The sequence below is a fragment of the Anopheles merus genome, chromosome 2L (assembly GCF_017562075.2).
Source record: "Anopheles merus strain MAF chromosome 2L, AmerM5.1, whole genome shotgun sequence".
In the NCBI taxonomy this organism is placed as follows: Eukaryota; Metazoa; Arthropoda; class Insecta; order Diptera; family Culicidae; genus Anopheles; species Anopheles merus.
In genome coordinates, this window is record NC_054083.1 from 34128447 (window position 1) to 34153190 (window position 24744).

Below are 24744 nucleotides of genomic sequence, written 5' to 3' on the forward strand. Positions count from 1 at the left end.
CCGTCAAAGCGATGAATGAAATCATTGCCGCTGTTAGAAACAAAATAAAAAATGGTAGAATAAAGCGCATGAATTAAAGTAACGACTTGATCGGTGACGACTTCTTTACCTTTCCCTCCATGGTGTGGTAGTGCTGCCCAAAAACGCAGCTGAGAAACAAGGCGCTGCTGGAAGCACCTGCTGCTGTATCTTTGCTTCACACGAAACACGCACCCAGTGCGGCGAGTAGTCAATTGGGGAGAGGGGAGAAGGTGATAGTAGTCAGTAGCTTTTTTGCCTCCCCTCACGGCCCCAAAAATTCACCCCTCCGAGAGAGAGAGAGAAAGAGAAATGGTTGTCCGTGTCGAAAAGACGGCGTGTAAGAAGATAGTGCTGTTCAATCTAATCTCCAGCAACCGAGGGAGCGTTAAACATGGAAGAAAAAGGTATAAAATTGCCCTGTCTCGTTGGCGGAGGGTGTCATTTTTGGGTGTGCAGCTGGAAAGGTCGTGCCAAGGCCTACTTTTAATGGAAGTGCATTGAACTGAGCTGTAGTGAGTCCTACTTGTGTAGCGTTTAGCGCCGCCTTGCGGAAAACATGTTTCGTTTGGTTGTGGTGATCCTGTTCGGATCTGCGTGTGCAATAAGCTGCACGAAAACGGTCCCACTAGGTAAGGGGTGTCAAGTGCTGGATTGAGTATCATGAGATTCATGGGTTAATCGGTTTTCCGCTCTTTTAGATTTCTGCTCGGAGTATGAAGTGCTACACACGAATCCACCCTGCTGCGAGTCAACCTGCGACTACGAATGCTGCCGTACCCTGTGTCCGCAGATGCTCGTGTACGAACCGACCTGTGTGTGCATAGAAGGATATGTTCGATACAACGGGGAGTGTATCCCAAAGACGGAGTGTCCGTCTCAATCATCAACTGTACCGCCGTGCGTAACGCCGACGATGCCACCACCATGCAAAACGACCAAAGCAACAGCAGCACCGTGTGTTACTACCACTCCAAAACCATCACCACCACCACCACGCTGCAATACAACGACTTCGGTGCATTGTACACAGCCTACTAAACCTCCGTACTATGCTACTACCAAACCGCCATGCCCAAATCCTCCCATGCTACCGTACGTACTGACGACTCCCAAGCAGTACGGCTACACGCCTCCATCTCGCCCATCCAATCCGCCCTCGGGCACATATGCTCCCCCTCCGTATCAAGAGTTTCCTCCTCCCTATCACTACCAAAACGTTCCACTGTACCGGCCGAATCCTCCGTGCATGACGACCGCCCCTGCTACGAAACCTCCCTGCACAACACCCCCCACCACCCAGCCACCGTGCACAACGACACCGAAACCCTGTCCAACGACCACAAAAGCACCACCCTGTCCGACAACGACCACCACCACACCACCACCGTGTCCGACGACGACGCCTCCAACACCTTGTCCTACAACTGCCGCACCCTGTACGAAACCACCAGGTAATGAGTTATAACTTTTCAACCATTCATTGTGAATTAGCGCACAATCATTAACGTGTTGTTTCCCCCTCTACAGTGTCTTGTGCCGCCTGCGAGGAGCTCGTGTTTATGCAGCCCTGCTGCGAACCGACGTGCGATTACGACTGTGCCGATAATAGCGCCTGTCCGCTGCTGCTGGTCGAGCATCCGACGTGTGCATGCCGGCCAGGAACGGTGCGCTACCAAGGCCACTGTATAGAACCTTCCGCGTGCCCGAAAAGTACGTCCCGCTATCGGCTGTACGTACCGCTGGCGGCGCACTGTCTAAAGTGTGGTAAATGAACGAGTGGGGGGAGAGGGATTAGTGATGCTAGAGTGATTGTTCGAAGTACACTGATTAGTAATATAAGGCGCTATAAGTTGGTTTCTGCATGTGAAGGTTACGTTTATTTTTGATAAATAAAAACTGAAAACGATTTTTGTACACTATTTCGCTGTGCGAGAGTTCTTGTTCTTTTTAAGGACCTTTGACTTATTCAAAAATACATGCAAGTTCGATGAGACTAATTTTTAAGCACAATTTGGAATAGCGAGAGTGTTATAAGCAGACATTCTTGGATGGGATACGATTCCATGTCCAGAGCAGAAGGAGTTGGTAAGTCTATAACCATCGGATCATCCGGCCTACCGATCCAATCCATTGACCGATCTCGGTCTTAATGGCAGACGCCTCCACGTCATCTTACCAAATCATCTAGAGCCTACCATGCCCCTTCTGTCCTTTTGAGCAGTTCACTGGATGAGCTTGACAGTAGCATCTCCTTCTCGAATAAGACTATATCAGATTTAGATAATATCCATGTCTCAGAGGTGTATGTGAGTAATGATACTATAAACATACCACCTTCAAACATCGGGACATGTTCGTTAAAGAGAACTGCTTCTCCAAACCATAGAATGACCGGTTGAGGACCTGTATTCTTGGCGCTGCAACTCAGTTTCCATACTATTGTCGGTGCTGACCTTCGACCCAAAAACGCTGAAATCCTGGACTTCTTCTAAAATGCGTAACGACCTCTCCCTCACCTGTACGTAGGTATGAGTTTGTTTATAGGGCCACTGGTACTCCCTCCAAATTCAAGCATGTCCGTGATGAGCTCAACCCTCGTATGGACTGAACATCCCAACCCTGCATTCGGTATCCAATCTAGCCCATTAATGACTGAGGCAGGACTAGAGCAACTACAGTTGTCGCGTCATATAAGATGAAGAATGTGAAACACATGTATCCAAAACTAGGACCTCAGTCTAACTTGATGTAAAAGACAAATCAAGCGCCTTGTATATCGGCTCCAAATAACACACTACTAAGCTACTATTAACTTCTGTTTTACCTAGTAGAACGACACATAACCACATGACCAATGCAATTTTCAAGAGAATGGATTACCAAGAATGAACGAAATCGAAGTACACCATGACTTAATGATCGATCCGAGGTCGCATGCTTAGCTCACGCGTAGTGTTACGTCTCCATCGATTCAATGTTTGAACTAAAACACTACAGAACTAGGGCACTGTGGCGTTGCTTTTGTAGCACCACTATATGGTAGAACATTCTTACCGGGGAAAATCAGCACAGCTGTGCACATGTTTCACTTGTTAATGGCGCTTATCCACCTGCCGGCTGTGCTGTGGCACGTACCCGTTTGTCTTCAAAACAGAAAGAAAAAAAAACGGTCCCACATGATCATCCAAGCAGGCTGGGTACAGGGTTCGCATCGGAAGTGTTTAGCAGTGTGGGAGCGATTAAGCCACAGACAGTCTATGGACAACATTCCTTCCTATATCTTCCTCGTGCCGGCACAAGGTATGTGCGGGTATGGGGATTTCTAGTTGTTCAGGAAAAGTCGTGGTACAGTGCGAAGGTGTGTGCGGTAGAGATAGAGAGCTCGAGGTCAATAGAAAAAATAAGTCTGATAATCCTTGTCGCTAGTGGAATGTCGCTAGTGAACTGATTGTGTGTCTGGGGTGCAGGAAGGAAAATGGAAAGCCCCTTCCACGCTCACGCACAATCGAACTGGTCCTCCGAAGCAACGAGATATATTGGCCGTGTGTTCGAAGGATGGGGTTTTTTTACACCAAGGTGTGTGCGCTTGTGGTTTATCACGTGCTTAGAACCGGACGCGTGCTTGCATCTTCCTTGGCGTACGATGATGGTATATATATTCTATCCCCACATTGCAAGGAGGTATCAGTTCGTTTGGACACCAGTTCCCGGCAGCAAGGCGTGTTGTGTTCCCTGAAGTGGTCAGTGTAGTGTGTTACCTACTCCGTGACGATGAAGACGGCAGCAGTTGTGTTGGCAGTCGTGTCCCTCGTAGGATGTGCAGTGGCCGTGTCGCACCCTTACAGTACGTTAAAAAGGGACATTATCAGTTTCTTTTCGCTTATTTCAAGTGATTTATACTAATTGATCCCAATTTGCCTCCTCCTCTTTGTGTAGCGCAATGTGGCTCGAATGAGATGCTGGTGTCTTCGCCACCGTGCTGCGAACCAACGTGCGACTGTGACTGTGAGCATGTCACCTGTCAGCAGATGCTCGTGTACCAGCCGACCTGTGTCTGCATGCAGGGCTTCGTACGCCTGGAGGGTCGCTGTGTTCCGAAGACGTGCTGTCCGGCTCCCGAGCCAACGTGCCCCACAGAAGCTCCCGTGTATCATCAACCGTCGTGCGGTTGTGGTCAAACTCCTTGCCAGTGCGAGCAACCGAAGTACCATCCAGCTCCCTGCGAAACCACTCCCAAACCCTGCCATCCGGTGTACGAACAGCCTTCGTGCGGCTGTGGCCAAACTCCCTGCAAGTGCGAACATCCCACGTACGAACAGCAGCCTTCCTGCGGCTGTGGCCAAACTCCTTGCCAGTGCGAGCAACCGAAGTACCATCCTGCTCCCTGCGAAACCACTCCCAAACCTTGCCATCCGGTGTACGAACAGCAGCCCTCGTGCGGCTGTGGCCAATCTCCCTGCAAGTGTGAGCAACCCATGCACGAACAGCCTTCGTGCGGCTGTGGCCAATCTCCCTGCAAGTGTGTCCAGGTGTTGTACAAGTCGTGCGAAACGAAACCCACCACCACTACGCCCTGTCCGCCCGTGTACGAGCAACCGTCGTGCGGCTGTGGCCATACTCCCTGCAAGTGCGAACAGCCCATGTACGAACAGCATCCCTCCTGCGGCTGTGGCCAAACTCCCTGCAAGTGCGTCGCCAAATGCCATCCCGTGCCGGAGCACAAGCCGTGCGAGACTACTACTCCTGCCCGTAAGATGCTTGTCTTCTCACGCACAGCGATTTTGTTTGGTAACTGAATTGTTTTGCTATTTTTTCTTCCTCGCTGCCGTATAGCAACCTGTGCCGCCTGCGAGGAGCTAGTGTTTGTGCAGCCGTGCTGCGAGCCGACGTGCGATAACGACTGTTCCGGTGTGCAGTGCAGCCCGCTGCTGCTGGTCGAAGAGCCAACCTGTGCCTGCCGGCCCGGGCTCGTCCGCTACCAGGGGCACTGTGTGGAGCCGTCCGTCTGCCCGAAGAGTGCCTCCCGCTATCGGCTGTACGTACCGAAAACCGTTTCCTGTGCCTGCACTTCGTGCTGAAACGGGCCAAGCGACGCTCTTGCAACCTTGACACGATGAAACAGTACAGTGGCTAGGGAGCGGAAATGGAACGGAAAAAAAACATTGATTCGGAAATAAACCAAAAAAAAAGCAACAGCAGTCCACGAGAGTGTTTTCCTTGAATGTTGTAGTACTTTGAGGTAATTTTGGTACGTGGATTGTGAGACTAATGTCATTTGTAGAACAGCAATCATTCTAATTGATCCTCAATTCTTCTGATCTGAACTGCGATGTTTATGAAATTATGACTTCAGCATTGATTCTTCTAATGCCTTGAAGTTTATATCAAGAGCTGTTATTCAATTCTCCTCCAATGAGAGTGATAACTAATGAAAAATTGATCTACTTCACATTGATCATTAACCATCGATAGGGGTAGCATCCAATAACGTTGAAGTGGTCAATCGAATATATCACAATTCTAAAACAGCTTATAAAGATGGCATAACTCATACCAAACACGTCATTCGTAGGACACTGAACGACCCAAACGGTACTGTCCAACTGGTATTGTGCATGGTAGGAGAGTTCCATACTAAATACAAAACAAGTGCCAGAGTTGTACCACGATACCATATTAGGAATATGAGAGCAATCGATAAAGGTTCATTAATATGAGTGGGGTTCACATCAGTGGATCGAATCTTCAATGACTCATACCTCATTCATTGTTGTATAAATGCTTTGTATGTTGATTCCAGCATGAAAATGGATCTGTAAAGAGTCATGCGTCTTTGATTCCTTAAGCGTTGCATATTACATGAAGATCTTCCCGAAAGATTCATCGAACAAAATTCTTCATAGTTCCTAATGATAGATTGATTTTTAGTCCTTCCTTTGTCTGTGTTCTTGAGTTGTTCTGTTGTTCAATCTCCTTTCAATCTCCAGGGATTCCCACACGTCTTCAGGCGTTCATGACTGTTTAGAGATTTATGGATCTTCAGTGAGCAAAATTAGATATTCAGATTCATTCATCCACTTGGAGGATTCTTTCAAAAGGATCATTTGAATTAAAGTTACCAATCTCTATTTACAACCTTCAGGGAATAGTTTTAAAGAACAATAAGACGAATGATACCATAGAAAACCAATCCAGGAGTTTGGAGGAGTATAGTCACTAATATCTAATTCATATCATGTAAGGATCTTCTTGAACAGTTGTTGGCATAATACGTAAGTGATATTAACTTCTCCATTTAGCCTACTCACGATTAAGCAGATGAGTTCTCTAGGCATTTTGAGTAATGATTGGATCTCTTGGAGAATCATTACTTTTGAATCCATGCCTGAAGCTACCGAATACCAACTAACACACTGGAACCTAAGTGAATCTAAACATGATCTGTTGGCAGGCAAGTAGGTCATCTTTGTTTGCTTTAGTGCTCAATTTAATTATTGCTGCTTCGTGTTTTAGTAGAGTCTACGTTTCAAACGACAGCGATGTCGTTCACAACTCAAAACTGATTGTACCTCGGCACAGCTCTTTGCTTGAATCTCTACCAAGGCGATTCTGAACAGCAGCCAGTGCTATTCGGTGACCATTACCCTCAGTTTCAAAAGTATGTTCAATACTCTTGTCTTACACTTTACTCATCTCTCAGTTCATGGTTGCCATACATTTCCAGATCAGGTTCCCAGAAAAAAAAACAGATCTATTGCAGTGTCTTATACAGGTCTTTGCGACCTACCTCACACGATAGATCGTCTTGCAGACGATACCCAGCAATCAAAGCAATTCTGCTGGAATTTCCCCAAACTTATACCGGATACGCTTATTTCTTGCCCCATACACGCCATTGCACGTGCATACCTACGACTGTTAAGATATCATTCAACACCTGCCGCATACCGCTACACGTATCTGAGCTTCATGTTCTCCCTTTTTTTAAAACACAGCACTATCCAGCGCTTTTTACCTTTTACCTAATTACACAAAACCAAAACAAAAAAATGGAAAATGGAGCAAACACCTTATCCAAAACAAAAAAGCATCGTGCGCACCAGTAAATAGTTCATGGTTAAGGGCGTAGAGCCTATCTGTCCGCAAAACCTTGACCAGCTATCATCGTACCAGCCGCGCTAGGGTACTCGAATGCTGCTGATTTCGACGAAAGTGTGCATTTGGATGCGTCCGAAAACGTGCCGTGGATTTCTATCGCCCCGCGATGGTGCGCCTATCTCACATCCGTATCCCCCCTGTTGGGTGGGTTCGTGCGTACCCTTATAAAGCGCGTGCGGTCACTGGTGGCCACGGCTATAAGGGTGATCGACTGGCGGGAAAGCTGCCGAGTGTGCTGTGACCCGTTCCCAGACCCCGATCCAGACGTAACGATGCGTTCTATTGGAGTTACGCTCAGTGCTGCTGGGTGCAGTGCCATGCTGCTGTTGCTGGCAGTAGGCGGTACGCACTGTGGAACTGCCAGTGTTAACTATGCAGAACCCAACAAGAGTAAGTAGGCTGTGATGAAGTGTTTTGCTCCAAGCAAGGCTAATGTTTATGTTGCTCAACTTCCACAGACATCTGTTCCCCATACGAAGTGCTGAAGTCATCCGAGCCATGCTGTGAGCCTACTTGTGATGACGACTGTCTGCATGCGATCTGTCGCCGTGCACCGGATGCCGCGTCCGTACCTACGTGCGTATGCCGGCAGGGATACGTGCGCCACGATGGGTCCTGCATAAGGAAGGAATCGTGCCCTCCCCGAGCCCCCGTAACCTACGATTCGTACCGTCCGCAGAAGAACCCATACTATCACCGCCCTACACCACGTCCTAACTCGGTGCCAAAATCTTGCGGTCCGAACGAACGGCTCACCCACTGTCGGCCAGCCTGCGAACCGACTTGCGAGAAGGACTGTGCCGGGGTGAAACACCCCCAGGTGTGCCACCCGGAACCGTGCTGCGTGTGCAAGGAGGGCTACGTACGCCACAACGGTCGCTGCATCAAACGGTGCGACTGTCCGAAGCGACCGCCCTTCCTCTCCGGACGCCCCCTCTCGGGCGAGTACATTGATTTTGAGGTCGTTTCTCTGGAGGGTCTGAAATCGGACGAAGATTTTGGCTACAAACCGAAGGCCGAGTTCCGTATGCAGAAACCATCACCACCACGGCTGCCGGCGTACGAGCACAAAAAGTCACTCGGTATGGCACCGCTGTACCTGCGTACGCTCGGTAGCGCATCAAACTCGGCCCAAGCGTCATCCTACGAGCGCGCTGCCCATACGACCGAACGGCCAGCCCTCTATCCACCGCTGTGCGCTTGCCATGCGACGAAGAAAATGCACCCAGCCACTCATATGCCGCCGGCCATGCAGGACACTCGCTCGTACGAGAGCACCGAGGAAGACTCAGACATTGTGCCGTACGCACCGCTACCAACCGTCGGATCGTACCGGCAGTCGCAGCCGGCCAAGAGCCTTTTCCCACCGCCGAGCACACCGTCCGCAACCGTTGGACCGTACTATATGCCAAGGAAAACGATTCCAGCGCCACCGCCACAGCTACACCGAAGCGATCTTAACGAACCATTGGATCATTTCTGCGGCTCCGGACAGCAAAGCTCGGCCGCACAGGAAGAGCAGCCGAAGAAGCACCCCACCATTTGGCCACCGGTTAGCAAGCATTGTACACGCTGTGGCTTCCGGCGCCATTAGACGGTACACGTGCAATTAAAATCACCCTCACCCTCGTTGTAAACTACCTTACTGCACAATAAATTATTATATTCGCTTCATTTTCAAAAATAACCGTCCGTTTGCATTGCTTATATTTGTGCATTTGTTCGAGCCACCCTGTGTCGAGTCGTGTTGGCGTTTGACAGCTAGCCGTTTGTTATGACATTTGTGTCTTTCCACGTAAACATTTTACTGTGTGTTGGTTGCTGGAGGCGGACTGTTTCGTAGATTTTGTTGTAAATTACATGATTATTGTGGAGAAAAAGTATTATTTAGTGCTTTAAAATAGTAATCCACTCTACGACAGACAAAATGGACTCACTTATGGTAAGTTTGGGAGGCGTGTGAAATGATCACAACGCAAAGTACGGAGAACGGTGTGTCATCATCCTCTTTTTTGTGTGTGCCGGTCCAACAGGAACCAACGCTGTACACCATCAAGGGCATGTGCATACTGGACAACGACGGGAACCGCATACTGGCCAAGTACTACGACAAGAACGTGTTCCCCACGGTGAAGGAGCAGCGGGCGTACGAGAAGAACCTGTTCAGCAAAACACACCGGGCGGATGCGGAAATCATCATGCTCGATGGGCTGACCTGCGTGTACAAGAGCAATGTGGATCTGTTCTTCTACGTGATGGGCAGCACGCAGGAGAACGAGCTGATACTGCTGTCAGTGCTGAACTGTCTGTACGACACGATCACGATGATACTGAAGAAAAATGTGGAAAAGCGGGCGGTGCTGGAAAATCTCGACATTGTGATGCTGGCGTTCGATGAAATCTGCGACGGAGGGTAGGTGGTTTTTTGTAGCCTGTGAAGGGTTTGGTTATTAAATGTTGGAATTGCTTTTTTTGCAGCATTATCCTGGATGCAGATCCCTCGTCCGTGATGAAGCGGGTCGACCTGCGAAACGATGACATTCCGATCGGGGAGCAAACCGTTGCCCAGGTAACTAACGCCATTCATGGGCTGTTTTGGTAGGGCAGCGTACCGCACGCTCAGCAACCACAACAAGCTGCTGTACAGTATTTGAAGCGAACAAGCAAACACATCCCACGGTAGAATAGGCGGTACGCTAGCACGCTGGAGCAATTCGAACAAATCAAAACTGAAATCTAAAGCTACAAAAACATTAAAAATAGATACCCGTCCCCTCACAAAAGCCTCGTATTTGCACACTAAAACATAAAAAAATGTCACAACCCCCGCCCGAGAATGTTACGCTTCCCCCCTCTGTCCCACCCGGTTGCGTACATGCCGCTTACTGTTTGCTTCTCTTCTTGCAGGTTCTACAGTCGGCCAAAGAGCAACTGAAATGGTCACTGCTAAAGTGAGCACTCGGGAGTGGAATATTCATTTGCTTGCTTTTGCCCTCATATATAGATACCAAACCGTCAAGCCACCCGGGGGTCCACTGCACCCTACACCCGGCATTGCAGGGAGGGTGTTGTAGCAATTCCTTTGGCGGGTGAATCACTTTACAGAAAGCGAACGAAATTCCGTTTCATTTTAGGAGGACGTTAACATTAAGACCGAAAACAGAAGATAAATGGTTAAGCAAATAACACGAAACCCGTTTGTGGCGCCCGAATTGTATCCTGTATCCGAAATTTCTCGCATATTGCATATCTGTACCAGCGTGAAACGGTTGAATATTGCGCTTTTGTTGCGCAAGCGTCGACAGCGATTGTAAATCCATAAAACGAGACTGGCTGCACCGGCATGGCGATGGTAGTGGTGGTAGTAGAGACACTAGAGAGACAGAGATTGTACAATTAAGTGAAGTACCAAAAACAACAAACTCTAATATCGTTTGCCCCTTGTCCGTCCGGCTGAAGCGTACTTGATGATGTACACAACCCCTTTTGGCATGGGAAGCGAATCGATCGGTCCAGGGACAGTGGCAGTGCCGGCTGGATATACCTTCACCGCAAACCAGTTCGGGAAGATAACATTGTGTTTGGCAGGGCAAACACTCCTAATATTCGTGACCCTTGCTTCCCAGGCATTTTGCACGTTTCCGAGACGTGATGGCGCCTGGAGTGGATTGATTAGAGTTTATTAGAAAAACAAATATTTTACACTCTCTGTGGAGGAGGAGAAACAGCACGCCAAAAAGAAAGTAAAGCGACAAAATCCAATTGCGCACCGTGCGCACGAAATCAAACGTGTTGCGCGTCTCTTTTGTTGTGTGGAGCAGTTGCAGGCCCGAAGGGGATTTTTTTATTGTTCCAATTAATTCCTCCTATAAAAGGGATTTATCTCTAGCATGTATTACTCAATATCTGGTGCTGTATAATGTACTTGCACTCAAGAAAAAGGTTTACTAACAAAAGCATCACATCATCGCGAAGGCATGTCTGCTTCATCGAACGGGGCTACGTGCGGGTCAGTTTACGGAACCCAAAGCACCCCACTCTGCTGGACAACGTAACGTAAACAAACCCTTATTTTACCCCCTTTGGAAACGCACACATACAGCGGTTCGACGAGAAAGGGGTTACAAAATACAAAACGCGCGTTTCGATGGCTCGAAGAAGCGCGTTCAAGGAGAGACACCCGCCCATAAAGAAACGGGCAGGTGACATGCTTCTACACACACACAATTGTAGTACGGTGTTGGTGTGTAAGGTCGATCAAGAGGGCGGATAGGGGGTTCGGTGTGGGTGCGATATAGTATTACTATCGCTCCACTGTTGCTGTTGCTGTTGTGTGATGAAGAGCGGGATGATGATGATGGGCACTGATAATGGGTCGATACGTGTACTTTCCCTTAAAATGCTTCACCCCCCACCTGCTACCCTTAGGTTAACCGATACCGGTACAGGGGTAGATCAGCGCTTTTCACCACCGTTGGCGCGTTAGTACACAGCGGGAAGTTGTACGGGTAGGAACGGTTTTGCGTTGCTGCGCGATGGTTCACGCGAGTAGACGATAAGCAAAGGTGTGTAATCGTGGAGAAGAGAAGGCAGACATTGGACTGCTTCTTTTGGTGAACAGATATGTGTGAAGTGCTGTAAGCGATAAGGTTTTGCATTACCGAGAATGTTCTAAGTAATAAGAATAAGCAATTAGAATTCGTGTGTATGGATAATCAAAATGGATGCTAAAGGCGCATCGTAAGAAGCGTGCAATGTGCGTGATATCTTGGGAAAAGGTATGACCTCCAATCGTTGTGCTATATTGCGTGATACCTGTTACGCTGCGAGTACCTGTGCTTTAGGACAATCTTATTATAAAATCAGAAAGTTGCTGACCTCTGCTTTGAAACAAACGGCGACATCGTTGAGCATCTTGAATAACAAACTCATAAAAGAAGGTAAGTGATGATCATTTCTTTCCAACCCCAATACCCAATCAATGATGAGTTCACTGCGTAAAGCTTTCTATTGCATTTTGATCCCTTCATACAAGTCATCCTCACCTACACCACATCAAATGCCCTGCACTTCCTCTGCCCCACTGACTAACGATTCTCCCTCGCAAGATCTATAATCTACTTGATCCCTGTTATGAGTTATGAGGAAATGGTTCGTGAGTGGTTGCAAACTAGTGCAGTGGTTGGGCAGTGTTGACCTTCCATCAACACACCTGACTTGAACTTGAACGGGAGGCAAAGTATCTATCACATTGTGGATTAAACATTCCCAGAAACCCAATCGTGTTGCACTCATATAATCCATTGACCCTTGGGACAACACCACATGAAGAGCGTTTTCTTCGAGGCGTATCAGGTGTAAATGGGGGCCACACAGGCTCATCACACTTCAGCGTACGTCACACGCATGCCACACATGTAACGCAACAAGACTTCCGGCAGATGTTTTGTGTGTGCGCGTGCGAGAGATGGAAACATCTTCTTCAATGAATAGCACCTGACGTCAGTGCAGTGCGACCGCATGAATCGGAGACCCAATTTGCCCTAGTGTGTACGGTTGATGTAAAACGAGCCTGCCCTACTCTTTTGTATCTATCTGGGCGCTTACATTGCCGATAAGTTGTCGATGTTTGTATCCACTTGAGGCTGGCGGGATGACTCAAATAGAGAGAAAGGGGGGAGGACAACAGCAGTAGAACACGATAAACACTGGGATGTGCTTGCAAACTGCCATATCAAAACCCGCCTCCGATCAATCCCGATGAGCTGGGATGTGTACGTGACTTGGCGGAGGAGTGTAGCCCTGCTACTAAGAGCCTCTAAGGGTAGAAGGGGGGGGGGGGTAGCCTTTTGATGTGCGTTTGCCTTATCCAGCAGCGGTGTGCCGAATACGGCAACATCTGTTCAACAACATCGGTTACAATTAGTTGTCCTGTTGTTTGGTTGCATTGCGCCATGTTTGATTAACAACGCGCGATAAGGCGATATGAGGATGATGGGTTCGTGATATCCGGTAGCGCGATGATAGAGAGTGTGAATCTGTTTAGCTGAAGCTCATCGTGTTGTTTCGCTGTAAATATAAAACAAGCCCCACGTTTCGCAAAAGTCGCACCGACGCGGGAGGGTTTCGATATAGTTCCATGAAAATACTTTCAATTTGTCACGATTTGGATTTTGCAGCGATAGCGCATCCGACATTGATTGCAGTGCATCGATTGCATTGGTCGCGATACGATCGTAAAGATCGTATCTTGGGGGGGTCTTGTACGGTGTCCGTTGGGGGAACGGCGAAGAGATTCTAATCGGCAGGTTGTCTGTGTTTTGTCTGTGCTTCAGGATCCTGGTGGATGCGTCCTCGTTAAATAATTTTATGGAAAGGTAGGTAATGATCAAATTAGGGAGATTTACTTATGTTTTGGAGCTGTATCACAATATCATTTGACCGATTTAAACCACGCTTTACCACTACTAATGCCTCTCAGTGGCTACTGGTGACTTCCTCGCTCCTTTGAAGTATCCATTTAGTGATCAAGCGCTTTATGGATACTGCCATCTCTATGTTGTGGGTACAGGGAAGCCTGTATGTGACTCATAATGAAAAAAAAAAGGAAAAGTTCTAGATGTAAATTAAAAAAAGCTACTTGTATTCCGCAATAAGTAAATAATGTTTTGCCCTTTTAATTTATCATATGCGGGTTGTACTGGTGGTCTATTCTATAGGTACCCAGGCTCCTACAAAATCGGAAAAAATCGATTCCCAACTGGAACATATCCCGCCGTAGCAAGAACTGGGATTGGGATTATTTTATAAGTCGCTAAGCGCTAAGCGGCTTGATACCGGTGTAGGAGTCGCTAAGCCAATAAGAAGAATAATAAGAAGAGAATGTATGTTACATCATTATTATATTCCCTCGTTTTGCGACGGTCATATGCGTTAAATTGACCGTCGAGGTTGAGGATAAAAGGAGAGCAAGCTAGAATAGAAGAGTTCAAGTTGAAAAGAAATATAAGGTTACACTCATTTAGAACAACGTTTACATATAGAGTTTGATAGTACGTTCGTAGAAAATAAAATCTAATTACCAACCAGAAAAACAGGACCAGCTTTCAACAAGTGGACAGTAGCCTCCATTGATATTGATGATAAAATTGTCAACAAAAATTACAATGGAACTTCATGGAACTTCTTCATTCATAGCGATTTTTTGCAATGGTTTATTCCGCTACTTCAGCCGGTCTCATAGTACAGTCGTCAGCTCGAGCCGCCATACGTAGTTATACTGAAAGCCAAGCTCACTTCAAACTTATACTCACTTCGTAGTTATACTGAAAGCCAAGTCACTGAAAGCCAAGCTCACTTCATTAGTGGGTACAGGCAGGCCTTGACCGACAACGGTCGTTGAGCCAAAAGAAGAAGAAGAAGAAGATCCGCTTCTTGATAAGGTTTGAGATAGCCAGAGATCCATTTTTGAGACCCATTAATTCCGTTCCTAATCACTTTCAATTTGGCTACTAACCAGCGTTTGACGACGATTTCCGTTCTCAATCTTGTGGTAACCCAAAATTTACTTCCTAAGAAGCGCTGAAGTTCACAGACACATACCCGGAAAGAATGGTCATATCGCCTGCCACTGATTGCACATCATCATGTAAAGCCACATTCTGCGACGTTGAGTCATTCATATCCAGCCCCGCCACTCGAGAGTGTCCACCTTCCGAGGCTTAAACATTGATCGTGTAACGCTATCGGTTCCGGTGGGGTTTTGATTTGAATCTTTTGATGGGGGCAGCCGTAAGGACAGAATAGTTCCCCACCCCCATAAGCATCACTTCCTCGCCACGCGGCATTGAAAGATCGGCTAGGTGCGATATACGGCACCGCTCCGGTTGTCCACAGATAGTCAACTCCCAACAGGCATCGATAACAAATCACCCATACGATCGTGCCCAGCCAGCCGAATACCCAAACCTGTACACGTACTCCCCCGTGCCGTGCCAAAAATCAATTACACAAATTACATTTTTTGTTCTCTCTTCTCTCGTTTTTGTTTTGTGTTTTGCTCTCTATCGGTAGGTCATTTCGCGCACTTTTAACACCGTGTCGCAAGAGCATCGTCGGCCATTCGGTTGTGGGTGACCGAATCGCACACAGGACCGCAGGTTTGCGTTATATTTTGCATCATCACAACACATCGATCACACACCGGTCATGCTGCTGATCGATTGCTTCCGTCGGCCGTCGCACGAGCTGCAGGCGCGGAAGAAGCAATCCTCCAAGGAGGTGGTCCAGATGCGCAAGCTGTACCGCGACCCGGTCAAGGTGCTGCTGCTCGGCGCGGGCGAGTCGGGCAAAACCACCATCATCAAGCAGATGCGCATCCTGCACATACAGAACAGCTACAGCTTTGAGTGAGTGATCGAGAAGGATTAGTTTGAGTCATTCAATAACGAGACTTGCATCTCCAAAACAGTGAACGGCTGGAGAAGCTGTCGGACATCTACGAGAACATACACGAGTCGATCTACGAGCTGGTGCGGCAGGTCATACTGCTCGAGCTGGAGTTCGACTCGATCGCCAATCAACGGTGCGCGGAGTACATCCTCCGGATGGGTCCCCAGGCGCCCTGGAATCTCTCGGCCGAGTACGTCCGGTGCGTACGATGTCTCTGGTCGGATGCCGGTGTGAAGCGGTGCTACAAACGCTCGAACGAATTTCAACTGATCGACAGTGCGAAGTAGTAAGTGTTTCCTAGGCTAAAAGTGATCCAACACGCATCGCCAACACTCTTCTTCTCCAGCTTTCTCGATCGCGTGGAAAAGATCTCAATGCCCGGGTACATCCCGACGAACGGGGACATCCTGAACTGCCGCAAAACGACGACGGGTATACAGGAGGTGCGGTTTAACGTGCGCATGCCCGGCTCGCTCGGCGGCGGTACGCAGGAGTTCCGCATGTTCGATGTCGGCGGGCAGCGGCACCATCGCAGCAAGTGGATGCAAGCGTTCGAGGGCGTGCAGGCGGTGCTGTTCCTGATCTCGTGCGGTGGGTTCGACCAGACGTTGCGCGAAGACCCGAAACAGAACCGGCTGGCGGAGGGGTTCGAGCTGTTCCGGGGCGTCTGGCACAATCGCTTTCTGGCGGAGACGGGCGTGATTGTGTTCATGAACAAGCAGGACGTGCTGGAGCAGAAGCTGCTGGCGGGCCAATCGATCCGGACGTACTTCCCCGACTACGACGACTACGTGGCGTTCGCGGACAAGGACCAGCTGTACGATGAGCTGACGCGGACGCGCTCCTTCATCCGGTCGAAGCTGGTGGTAGGTGGATGCGGGAATTGCAAATTGGAGAGGTTAGGTTTACTAAAAGGTTTTCCGTTCCTTTTTGCTCCCACACAGGACATTACAAACGAACCACCGCGAAGAACGTCACATCTTGTGGGGCGCAAACGGACCTGCTACTTCCACTTCACCATCGCCACGGACACGCAGAACGTGCGCACCGTTTTCAACGATGTGCACAACATCATACTGACGAAAAACCTTTCCAAGATGGATTTACTTTAAGTTGCAGCACGTGGCGCAGCTGTTACGTCACGAAAATTATTTATTGCGTGTTTTTTTTGCGTTGGATTAGGCTTACGTTCCCATCGGTCAGTGTCGGTGTGCTGTGCCTTTTTTTTGTATGTAAATTCTGTTAAAATATACTTTTTTGTACTGTTGTGATTGTAAACCAGTAATTATTTTAATTATTAATTGTTAATTACTTTAAAATTATCTCAGAAGAAATGGTGCACAGTAGTGATGAGTCATACGACTCCACTAACGGATCGACCCGGAGTTGAGTGCAACTAGGCCGGAATCGATTCCGACCCGTGGGTGCAACGAGTTCAATAGATTCACACAAGTTCGATAGGCTCATACGAGTTCAATAGGTTCAGTAGGTTTGGTGAGTTCGTACAAGAGTGTAGTAGCCTTAATATGTGTTATGGGTAATATGTTTTAGTTCAGTAGTAATACAGTATGACCTCCCTGGTACAATTGTATGCTAACTAGGGAGTATGAACTATTTAGGTGGGGTGCTGGATAGACGGCGAATGTGATAAATAAATAAAAAAAAATTTACATTTTCACTTTTATCACTTTTGCCGTCTGTTAAAAAACCCAACCTACTGATCTCGTATGCACCTACTTTAATTCGTATACACCTACCGAACTCGAATGCACTCATCAAACCTACTGAGCTCGTTTTAACCCACTGAACCTACTGAACCTACTGAACTCGTAAGAACCTACCGAACTCGTATGAACCTACCGAACTCATATGAAACTACAGAACTCGTACGAACGTATTGAACTTGATGTACCTTCGGGTCGGAGTCGCATATGCTTTGGTGAACCTACTGAACCTACTGGATCTAAAATTACGACCCGGGTCGCATGAGGATGACTCCGACCCGAGAGGTTCGAGTCGACCCGCCCATCATTAATGCAGAATTTGAAACTGCAATAATATTCTCACGTGTCAAATTGTTTGCAGCATTATAGCTTGTCAGTGCGTTGACCAAATGTTATAATATTTTGGCATAATATTTTAATGATTTTTTAGTTTTATAATAAATTAATAAACAAAAAAATTCTTACATAAAATGTCACCTGACAGCGGACTGATTGCACTTTTTATCGTTCGCTACTCACGAGACAGAGAAAACCTATCGCAAACGAGAGCGAGAGAAAGAAAGAGAGAGAGAGAGAGCCCGCACGCGCACGTTCCTAGCGTCAGACGTTTCGCGTGAGCGAGAGCGCACACGCACGCGACCGAGACAGCCAACCGTCAGCTGTCCTGTTTTTCTCTCTCTCTTTCGCTTCGGCTGGTAAATTTGGTTTCCTTCCCATTCGCTGCCAAATTTTCAGCTGCGGCCGCAAACGTGTTTGCTGCGGGTGTGCATGAAGTTGTGCTACCGCTTGTGTGTGCTGCACGTGTGACATCTCCCCGCTCTCTCCCTAGCAGGTGTGTGTGTGTGTGTATGTGAAAAACCGCTTAGCATTAGCAAAAAGGGGCAACCGAAACGAACGAAAACGCGTTAGAAAGTTTACCGATTTTGTGTGTGTTTGTCTGTGTGGGAGTGGATGTGTGTACGTGTGCGCTTTCACCCGAAAAGAGAAAACGGGGCGGCCGCCAGCCGCCCAACAGTGGCTGGAAGTGGCATCACGCGCTTTTCCTCCACCGTGTGCCGTGTTCTAACTGTGTGTGCTGCTGCTGCTGCTGCTCTTATTGCTGTTCCGCACTTTTCGCATAGCTTCTCTCTCTCTCTTTCTCGCTTTCTCTCAGACGTGCTCGTACTTACGTAGGCTGGTGGCCAGAGCGAGAAGGCAAGCGTGTCTAGCGTCACCGTTCAAGGTGGTGCCGGCGGGGCGGCAGGATGGATGGATTATCGTGGATTGGAAGTAAAAGAACCGTTTTGCTGGAGTGCTTTAACACCGCGCCAAAAAGAGAACAAAAACTGTACTGTTGCCCATGAAACTCAGCGCACACTTTGCGATTGCATCGGAAGTGGAAAAGCCGGAAGAAAAATGCCCCCCCCCCCCAAACTAGCAGCCAGAGCACGTTTTCTTGCGATTTGTGCCGGCAAGACAGATCGTCTGTGTGTGTTACCATCACCGCTTTTCTGTTCTGTCACTCTCCTGCATCCCGCTACTTCATTGGTGTGCGTGTGTGTTCTCCGACCACCCCTTTCTAATTAGTGGCAGCAGCTTCCGTTGTGAATAATTTTTGGCAGAAATGATTTAAAATGCATCCGGCGCTGCAAAATACGGGTACACGCACACACGCACGTTGCTTATGCGTGTGTGTGCGCGCGCGTAGGCAGGAATTTGCAGACTTGGCTGGAATCGTGTGCGACGAGCACACACGTTTGCATATGATTATATTTGCAGTAAATAAATTTGCTGAATTATTGCACCGTCGGTCGGTCGGTAGTGGTAGTGGCTCGCAATCCTCTCTCTCTCTCTCTCTCTCTCTCTCTCTCTCTCTCTCTCTCTCTCTCTCTCTCTCTCGGTCTTTCTCTTCCATTTTTTGATACCTGTGCTGGAGGAAGGGTTTCGTGTCGGTGTGTGCGAGTGGACAAAAGGTATCCGGAAGAGTGTGGTAACGTGCGTACGAGGCGCGGGGTGAATCATCACGCCACATATAAGCGCCCTACAACGTTATCATCCACGCACACACCCGAGCTACAGGAACTGCGAGAGAGCGGCGTGTGAAAGAGAAAGCCAATATTTCGCGAGAGAGAGAGAGAGAGAAAGTGCCCAAACGAGCGCACGCTCACAAACACACAGACACGCAAGCGCTGCTGCTGGGAGCAGATTTTCATTCATCGCCCGATAAATTCGCGCCCACTGGTTGTCTCGCTCATGCGCTCCCTCTCTCTATACCGGTTTCAGAGAATTTTCAGTGCAGTGTTCGTGTGTGTGTGTGTGCGCTGCCCGGCGCGCGTGTGTGCCTCTCTCGCACACGTCAAACGCGGGCCCGCTGGTTAAAACCGTGTGTCGGCCGTGCCGAGAGGTTCATTTTGCGTCGGACAACCGAAACCACCCGTGGTCGATTTTTCGCACAACGCCGCACCGTGTGTGTGTTTCTTTCCCACCCAACCCTCCATCACCGCTGGGCCACCTGGAGACACCACCCGGTTCGTACTCTTTTTTGCTTTCCGTTCCCTTCTTTTTCGTGCAAACTTCCCTGGAGTGCATGGTGGTGTTTGTGAGCAGTGTGTGTGTGTGTGTGTGTGTGTGTGTGTGTGTGTGGTGCCCTAGGGCCGGAAAAATAAGGGTGCCCAAGAAACTCTTCATTGCCAGAGGCCACACTTCAGCAGCAGGAAGGAAAACTGGAAAAAAGAACTGAAACTGGAGTAGTGTGAGAAGGAAGCTGTGTGGTTGTACGGTGTTAAAAAATGTCCAGTAGCACACACACACACACACCACGAACGATCAATTCCCCCAAAAAACCGGAAGTTATCCAGTCGCCTCCCCCCTTCACCTTCTTCACCCATGGTTCATCTTCTAAGGACATGTGCACTTGCGAATCTTTCTCGCAGGACGTGCGCCCGCAGTTGTGTGTGTGTGTGTGTGTGAGCACGTGTATGCTTTATCAGTGACATAACAGGATAGCTGTGTGAATGTGGTGCGAGCAGGAGCGCATACCAGGAGTCCGTGGGAGAGAAAGAGAGCGCAATCCTGAGCGGGAGAGTGCGGGAGGGCAAAGCGGAAGCCGGCATTACAGAGTTTCTCTTCTCTTCTGAAGGAGCGCAGCATCCAAGGATGCGATTTTCATCGAATCCCCAAAGAGCCGATGTTGTGTGTATGTGTGTGTGTGTGTGTGTGTGTGTTTCTTCCATTTTCCCACCATCCTTTCATTCAAAAATTGCATTCCTTTCTGCAGCTTCCCTTTTTTACTTCCCTTATCTGTGTGGGTGTGTTTGTGTGTGAGTGTGGGTCCAATCTGGGAGGAAAAATTTGCCGGCTGGAGCAATTTTCACTTGTTTCCCTCCTCCGACCATTGCCTGTGAAGGACGGATTATTGACCGCGAAGAAAGCAATGCGATCGATAGTGAGGGAGAGGAAGGGTGGAGGGGCCTAGGGATGGTAGCTTGGAGTGGTTTTCTTTTGTTTTAAAAGACACTTTGCTCCTCCGAAGGAACAACTCGACCGGAAGCGAAAGGATCCACTCGTTCTCCGTTTGAAAAGACTACTTTGATAAAGTGATTTGAAGGCGCACCTGCTCCTGAGATTAGAAGAGAAACGGCTTACATTAAGAGTCCTTTACGAGCTTCTATTCAACTGAATATTCTAACCCTCCCTATTCTCATCTCTTTTTGTTTCTCCTCTGGCAATCTGGTTTTTGAAACAGGAATAAAAAGTCGGTTTTAATCCGAGGTGTCCGTCACGGCAACCGGTTGTCCGTATGATCGAAAGTGTCGCAAAACGTCTAATCATTAGGTAAACAAGTGCTAGGTTACAGCGCTACCGCTCGCGATCGCGCTAGGATAATATTTATTGGCAAGTGTCTGTGTGTGGAAGTGTTTGTGTGTGTGCGCGTACTTTTGAAGGCCGCGCAAATCGCTCCCTGCCGGCAAAACGGGAAGAACCGCGTGACTGTGTCGGTGTAAGTGCGTGTGCCTGAGTGTGTGTGTGTGTGTGTATCCTGAACGTCCTGTTTGCAGCGCGGCCTCAAGATGAATGTGGAAATAACGCCCAACTATTCGTACATTTTCGACTTTGAGAATGAGTTCATCCACCAGGACACCCGCGTCTGGATGGTGAAGAACTGGACGTACGTGTTCTACTACTGCGGCATCTACATGGCGGTCATCTTTGGCGGCCAGTACTACATGCAAAACAGGCCAAGGTAAGTCGAAGAAATCGAGGTGGCAAGCGAAGGGAACGATGAGTTGATGGAAGTGACAGACATCACATATAAAGTCCAGTGTTAGGGCTTTGCAGACTTCGATAGGACCATGGACATGACACGACGATAGGTAGGATACGTAAAGTCTGGATAGATAAGATGATAGGACTTCAAAAACTGCAACGAAATTCATAATGTAATATACTTCTTTAGAGCGTGTGTTGCGTGTAGATCGAATAAATCTTCAACATTTTCCAATGGAGTTGAAAGCTCTTTGCACAATGCGACCGCGACTTATCGGGAGAGGGGGCGGCTTCCTCTTACCACACTTTGGATTTGAAAGATTTGCAACACAACTATAGATCATGGCGAGAAATGTTGCTTTACGTAACTTTGCTCTCATTTTCGGTGGAGTTGAGTTCAAAAACCCCACCATCATGCCACACACATCATATGCCCGAAAGGAGCGGGTGTGGTAAACGATGCGGAACAGATAAACGAATGTAACGCTTGATTGCAATGTTGTTGATGTGTGGATGTTGATGCTACTACTACGGCTCGTGGGCCTGTAAGCCGTGGGCTCAGAAGATATGAGACGTTGGGAAGAGGATAAGGAGGACATGCCACATTAAGTTGGAATGTGTGTGGGCTTTGGAATGGAATTGAAAATGTGTCTCTAAATGCTGACAAAATGTGTGTCTTATAAAGTTTCTCAGTAGGAGGAAGATTAAACACAACTGGTTCCCGATGATTTTTCTTGGACCAAACACACGTTAAATTGGTAGCACTATTTTTTGAACACAATTTTCCCAGCATAGATTGATAAAACAGACATTTGCTTTTTCTCAGAAGAGTTCTGGGCTTTGTTGTGAAGATGTCTTGAATAATATGTACAGAGAGATCCAGAAGATTTATCCAGAAGAAACAGTATATTATTCCATCCCATCATCGTTTTTGGCGGGATTTGATCTCACGATCGCAGGTTCTGAAGTCCGAGCAGTTGTCCACTGTACTATGGAATGCTCCGGCTTGGATGAAGATTGAGTTTGTACTTAAGCTACGCATCAATCCGTATCAAATTAATCTATAACACAGACATTCAAACATAATGAATGCCTATGTTTTTTTTATCAACAAGAATGTTCATAAAGAGCATTAAAAATCCCCTGTTAAATGGACTATCATACTAAATCTGATTGATCATCAAAACAATACGATTAAAAGCGCCATTTAGATACGGGTTAGCTTTGTAACTAAACTGACGGTTGACTGTGCATCTGGTAAAAACCGCGCAAAAAACCACCGTTAAACTTCGCGTTGCGGTACATTTCCCTTCCCCGTCATTTGTTGTCTGCTTTGGCACACGGAGCACGTCGCCATGGTGCCACAGACCACAGACGCGAAGAGGAAACCCAAACGTCCTTGGTATGTAAAAGGGGGCATGTATAAGTGCGCGCTACTCGCGGGAGAGGAGTGAAATGGATGGATGGAAGTCGTTATTTACGGCGGCAAAAGTGAATGGAAAACACCCGATGGATTTATCATACCCGGAAAAAAAGCATCCAGACAAATGCACTGAGCAAAGAACCATTCATTTAAGATGGTTTGGCTGAAAGTGCGTCATTGGGGTATGATCACAATCTGTCTTTCCTGAGGAAAGCATCAAAGCAAATCGACAAAAAACTGCAGCTCGACAGCGCTGGAAACCAATCACGATATCTGAAATACTTTATTTGTTTTTAATTTCATTCTGTGTGGGAAAATACATTCCAAAATTGACGCACAATCGAGAAGTGTCCTGACTGAGGGAAAGTCCAGCCCGATTAATAAATTCAACCTGTTTTTTGTTGTTGTCTGTTTTGACGCAATCGGCTGGAACCTTCCACTGGCTCTCGAACCATCTTCAACTTGCTGCTGCTGCTGCTGCTGCTGCTGCTCCACCTTAAATTCCGAGGGGCTCGTCCTCTAAGCCGGAACCGAACGGACACCATAAAGAAAGAGAGAACAAACCACACACAGTCCGCCGAAATGACGTTTGGATCGCGAACGATCTTGAACTTGTGTGTTTTGGGGGGCTGCTGCTGCTGTTGTTGTGTCGATCTTTCTCGTTAGTATTTTTGATTGCACTGGCTCTAACAGTCATTTGTTTGGGATTTTATAAGAAAATAAATGCCTAATTGCCCGCTATTGTTTGTGTCTGTCCGATAGAAGTCGATCTTGAGGATCTTGTTTTTGTTTTGTTTTTTGTTAACTCGGAACTACAGCTTTGATTGATCAAGATCTGGGGTGGGGTATCTTTTTAAGTGTTAAATTGTCGAGGATAACTGCTTCTTCTCGTAATCCGTTGGTTTTAAGGCCATCGATGCTACTGCACGTTGCGGTCGTTCGCTTTTTTTTTGTCCACGTATTCGTGTAGTGGTTGTATTGTACCGAGAAGAGTGTCTGACCACCTTGAACCAAAACCGTGCTTTTGGATAGCCTTATTTTTATTTCCTTATTTCCCTGCCAACAACCCTCTCCCACTCTCTCTCTCTCTCTCTCTCTCTCTCTCTGTTTCTCTCTGATTGAAGCTGCAGTTTACGCTTCTTAAGCCGCGCTGCGGGTTCTTCCATCACGCAACACAGCAGAACCCAGCATTGGCCAGCAAGTCATGCCACAGACCGCTTGAGAGAGCGTGATATTGTTTGTTTTCCGCACCGTAGAAATCACACATACACACACAAACACACTTGATGCGAACACTTTATTGCCATGAACTTGGTGTGTTGCGTACTGCGCGAAGAACATCACCACCACCCCGCCAGAGAGTACTTGGGCATTAGCACCACCACCACCACCACCACCGGGAATGATGTAAATATGTTTTCCGCGGATCGGTCACAACAACTCAACTTCCCCACAGAGCAGTGGATTTTTTGTGCGTTTGACAAAATGTACCCCCTATCCATTGTTGTTATTCCCCACGCCGCGACATGGTGATTTGGCACAAAACCAACCCTCCGGACCGATCATTAGACACAAGTTCTTTCAGCATATTGACGTCAGCATGCAGTACGAGATCGCGCACTGATCGATCGATCTGCTTTTTTTGCGCGAATGTTTTTTTGCCAGATATTTTGGTCCCCCCAAAAAATCCCCGAAAAAAGTCGCTAAAAAGCAGCACACCAA

The 24744-nt window shown here is 47.8% G+C and overlaps 5 protein-coding genes across 7 annotated transcripts in view; all 5 read left to right on the plus strand.

Annotated features, from left to right (window-relative positions):
* Positions 1-166: 166 nt before the first annotated feature.
* On the plus strand, positions 167-3132 carry LOC121594822 (salivary glue protein Sgs-3-like). The gene is made up of 3 exons (XM_041918523.1): positions 167-650; positions 720-1472; positions 1549-3132. The coding sequence occupies exons 1-3, from the start codon at positions 578-580 to the stop codon at positions 1791-1793; spliced, it is 1071 nt and encodes a 356-aa protein (XP_041774457.1). The 5' UTR covers positions 167-577; the 3' UTR covers positions 1794-3132.
* Positions 3133-3366: 234 nt separating this feature from the next.
* LOC121592324 (zonadhesin-like) lies at positions 3367-8843 on the plus strand. Its single transcript, XM_041913724.1, has 5 exons — positions 3367-3865; positions 3958-4770; positions 4855-5092; positions 7478-7569; positions 7638-8843. The coding sequence occupies exons 1-5, from the start codon at positions 3793-3795 to the stop codon at positions 8771-8773; spliced, it is 2352 nt and encodes a 783-aa protein (XP_041769658.1). The 5' UTR covers positions 3367-3792; the 3' UTR covers positions 8774-8843.
* A 111-nt stretch (positions 8844-8954) lies between these two features.
* LOC121594823 (coatomer subunit zeta-1) lies at positions 8955-11064 on the plus strand. 2 transcript variants are annotated; one of them, XR_006005041.1, is made up of 4 exons: positions 8955-9121; positions 9213-9592; positions 9658-9870; positions 10087-11064. XR_006005041.1 is itself a non-coding variant. In XM_041918524.1 (4 exons), the coding sequence occupies exons 1-4, from the start codon at positions 9107-9109 to the stop codon at positions 10132-10134; spliced, it is 534 nt and encodes a 177-aa protein (XP_041774458.1). In that variant the 5' UTR covers positions 8956-9106; the 3' UTR covers positions 10135-11047. The 2 variants fall into 2 exon arrangements, 1 of the variants encoding a protein (XP_041774458.1); XM_041918524.1 differs by having other exon boundaries at positions 8956-9121; positions 9658-9748; positions 10087-11047.
* A 226-nt stretch (positions 11065-11290) lies between these two features.
* On the plus strand, positions 11291-17260 carry LOC121594821 (guanine nucleotide-binding protein G(f) subunit alpha). Its single transcript, XM_041918522.1, has 5 exons — positions 11291-12119; positions 15253-15587; positions 15650-15916; positions 15977-16496; positions 16575-17260. Exons 2-5 carry the CDS (start codon positions 15388-15390, stop codon positions 16740-16742), a joined length of 1155 nt encoding a protein of 384 aa, XP_041774456.1. The 5' UTR covers positions 11291-12119; positions 15253-15387; the 3' UTR covers positions 16743-17260.
* An 827-nt stretch (positions 17261-18087) lies between these two features.
* The window catches only part of LOC121591990 (elongation of very long chain fatty acids protein 6), a 39243-nt gene continuing 32586 nt past the window's right edge, over positions 18088-24744 (plus strand). Inside the window, exons 1-2 of one of the 2 annotated variants that reach the window (XM_041913138.1) lie at positions 18088-18186; positions 21079-21576. In XM_041913138.1, coding sequence (XP_041769072.1) covers positions 21404-21576 — 173 coding nt within the window. In that variant the 5' untranslated portion in view covers positions 18088-18186; positions 21079-21403. Of the gene's footprint in view, positions 18187-19708; positions 19862-21078; positions 21577-24744 lie in introns of those variants that run through there. The other variant, XM_041913137.1, reaches the window with a different exon arrangement.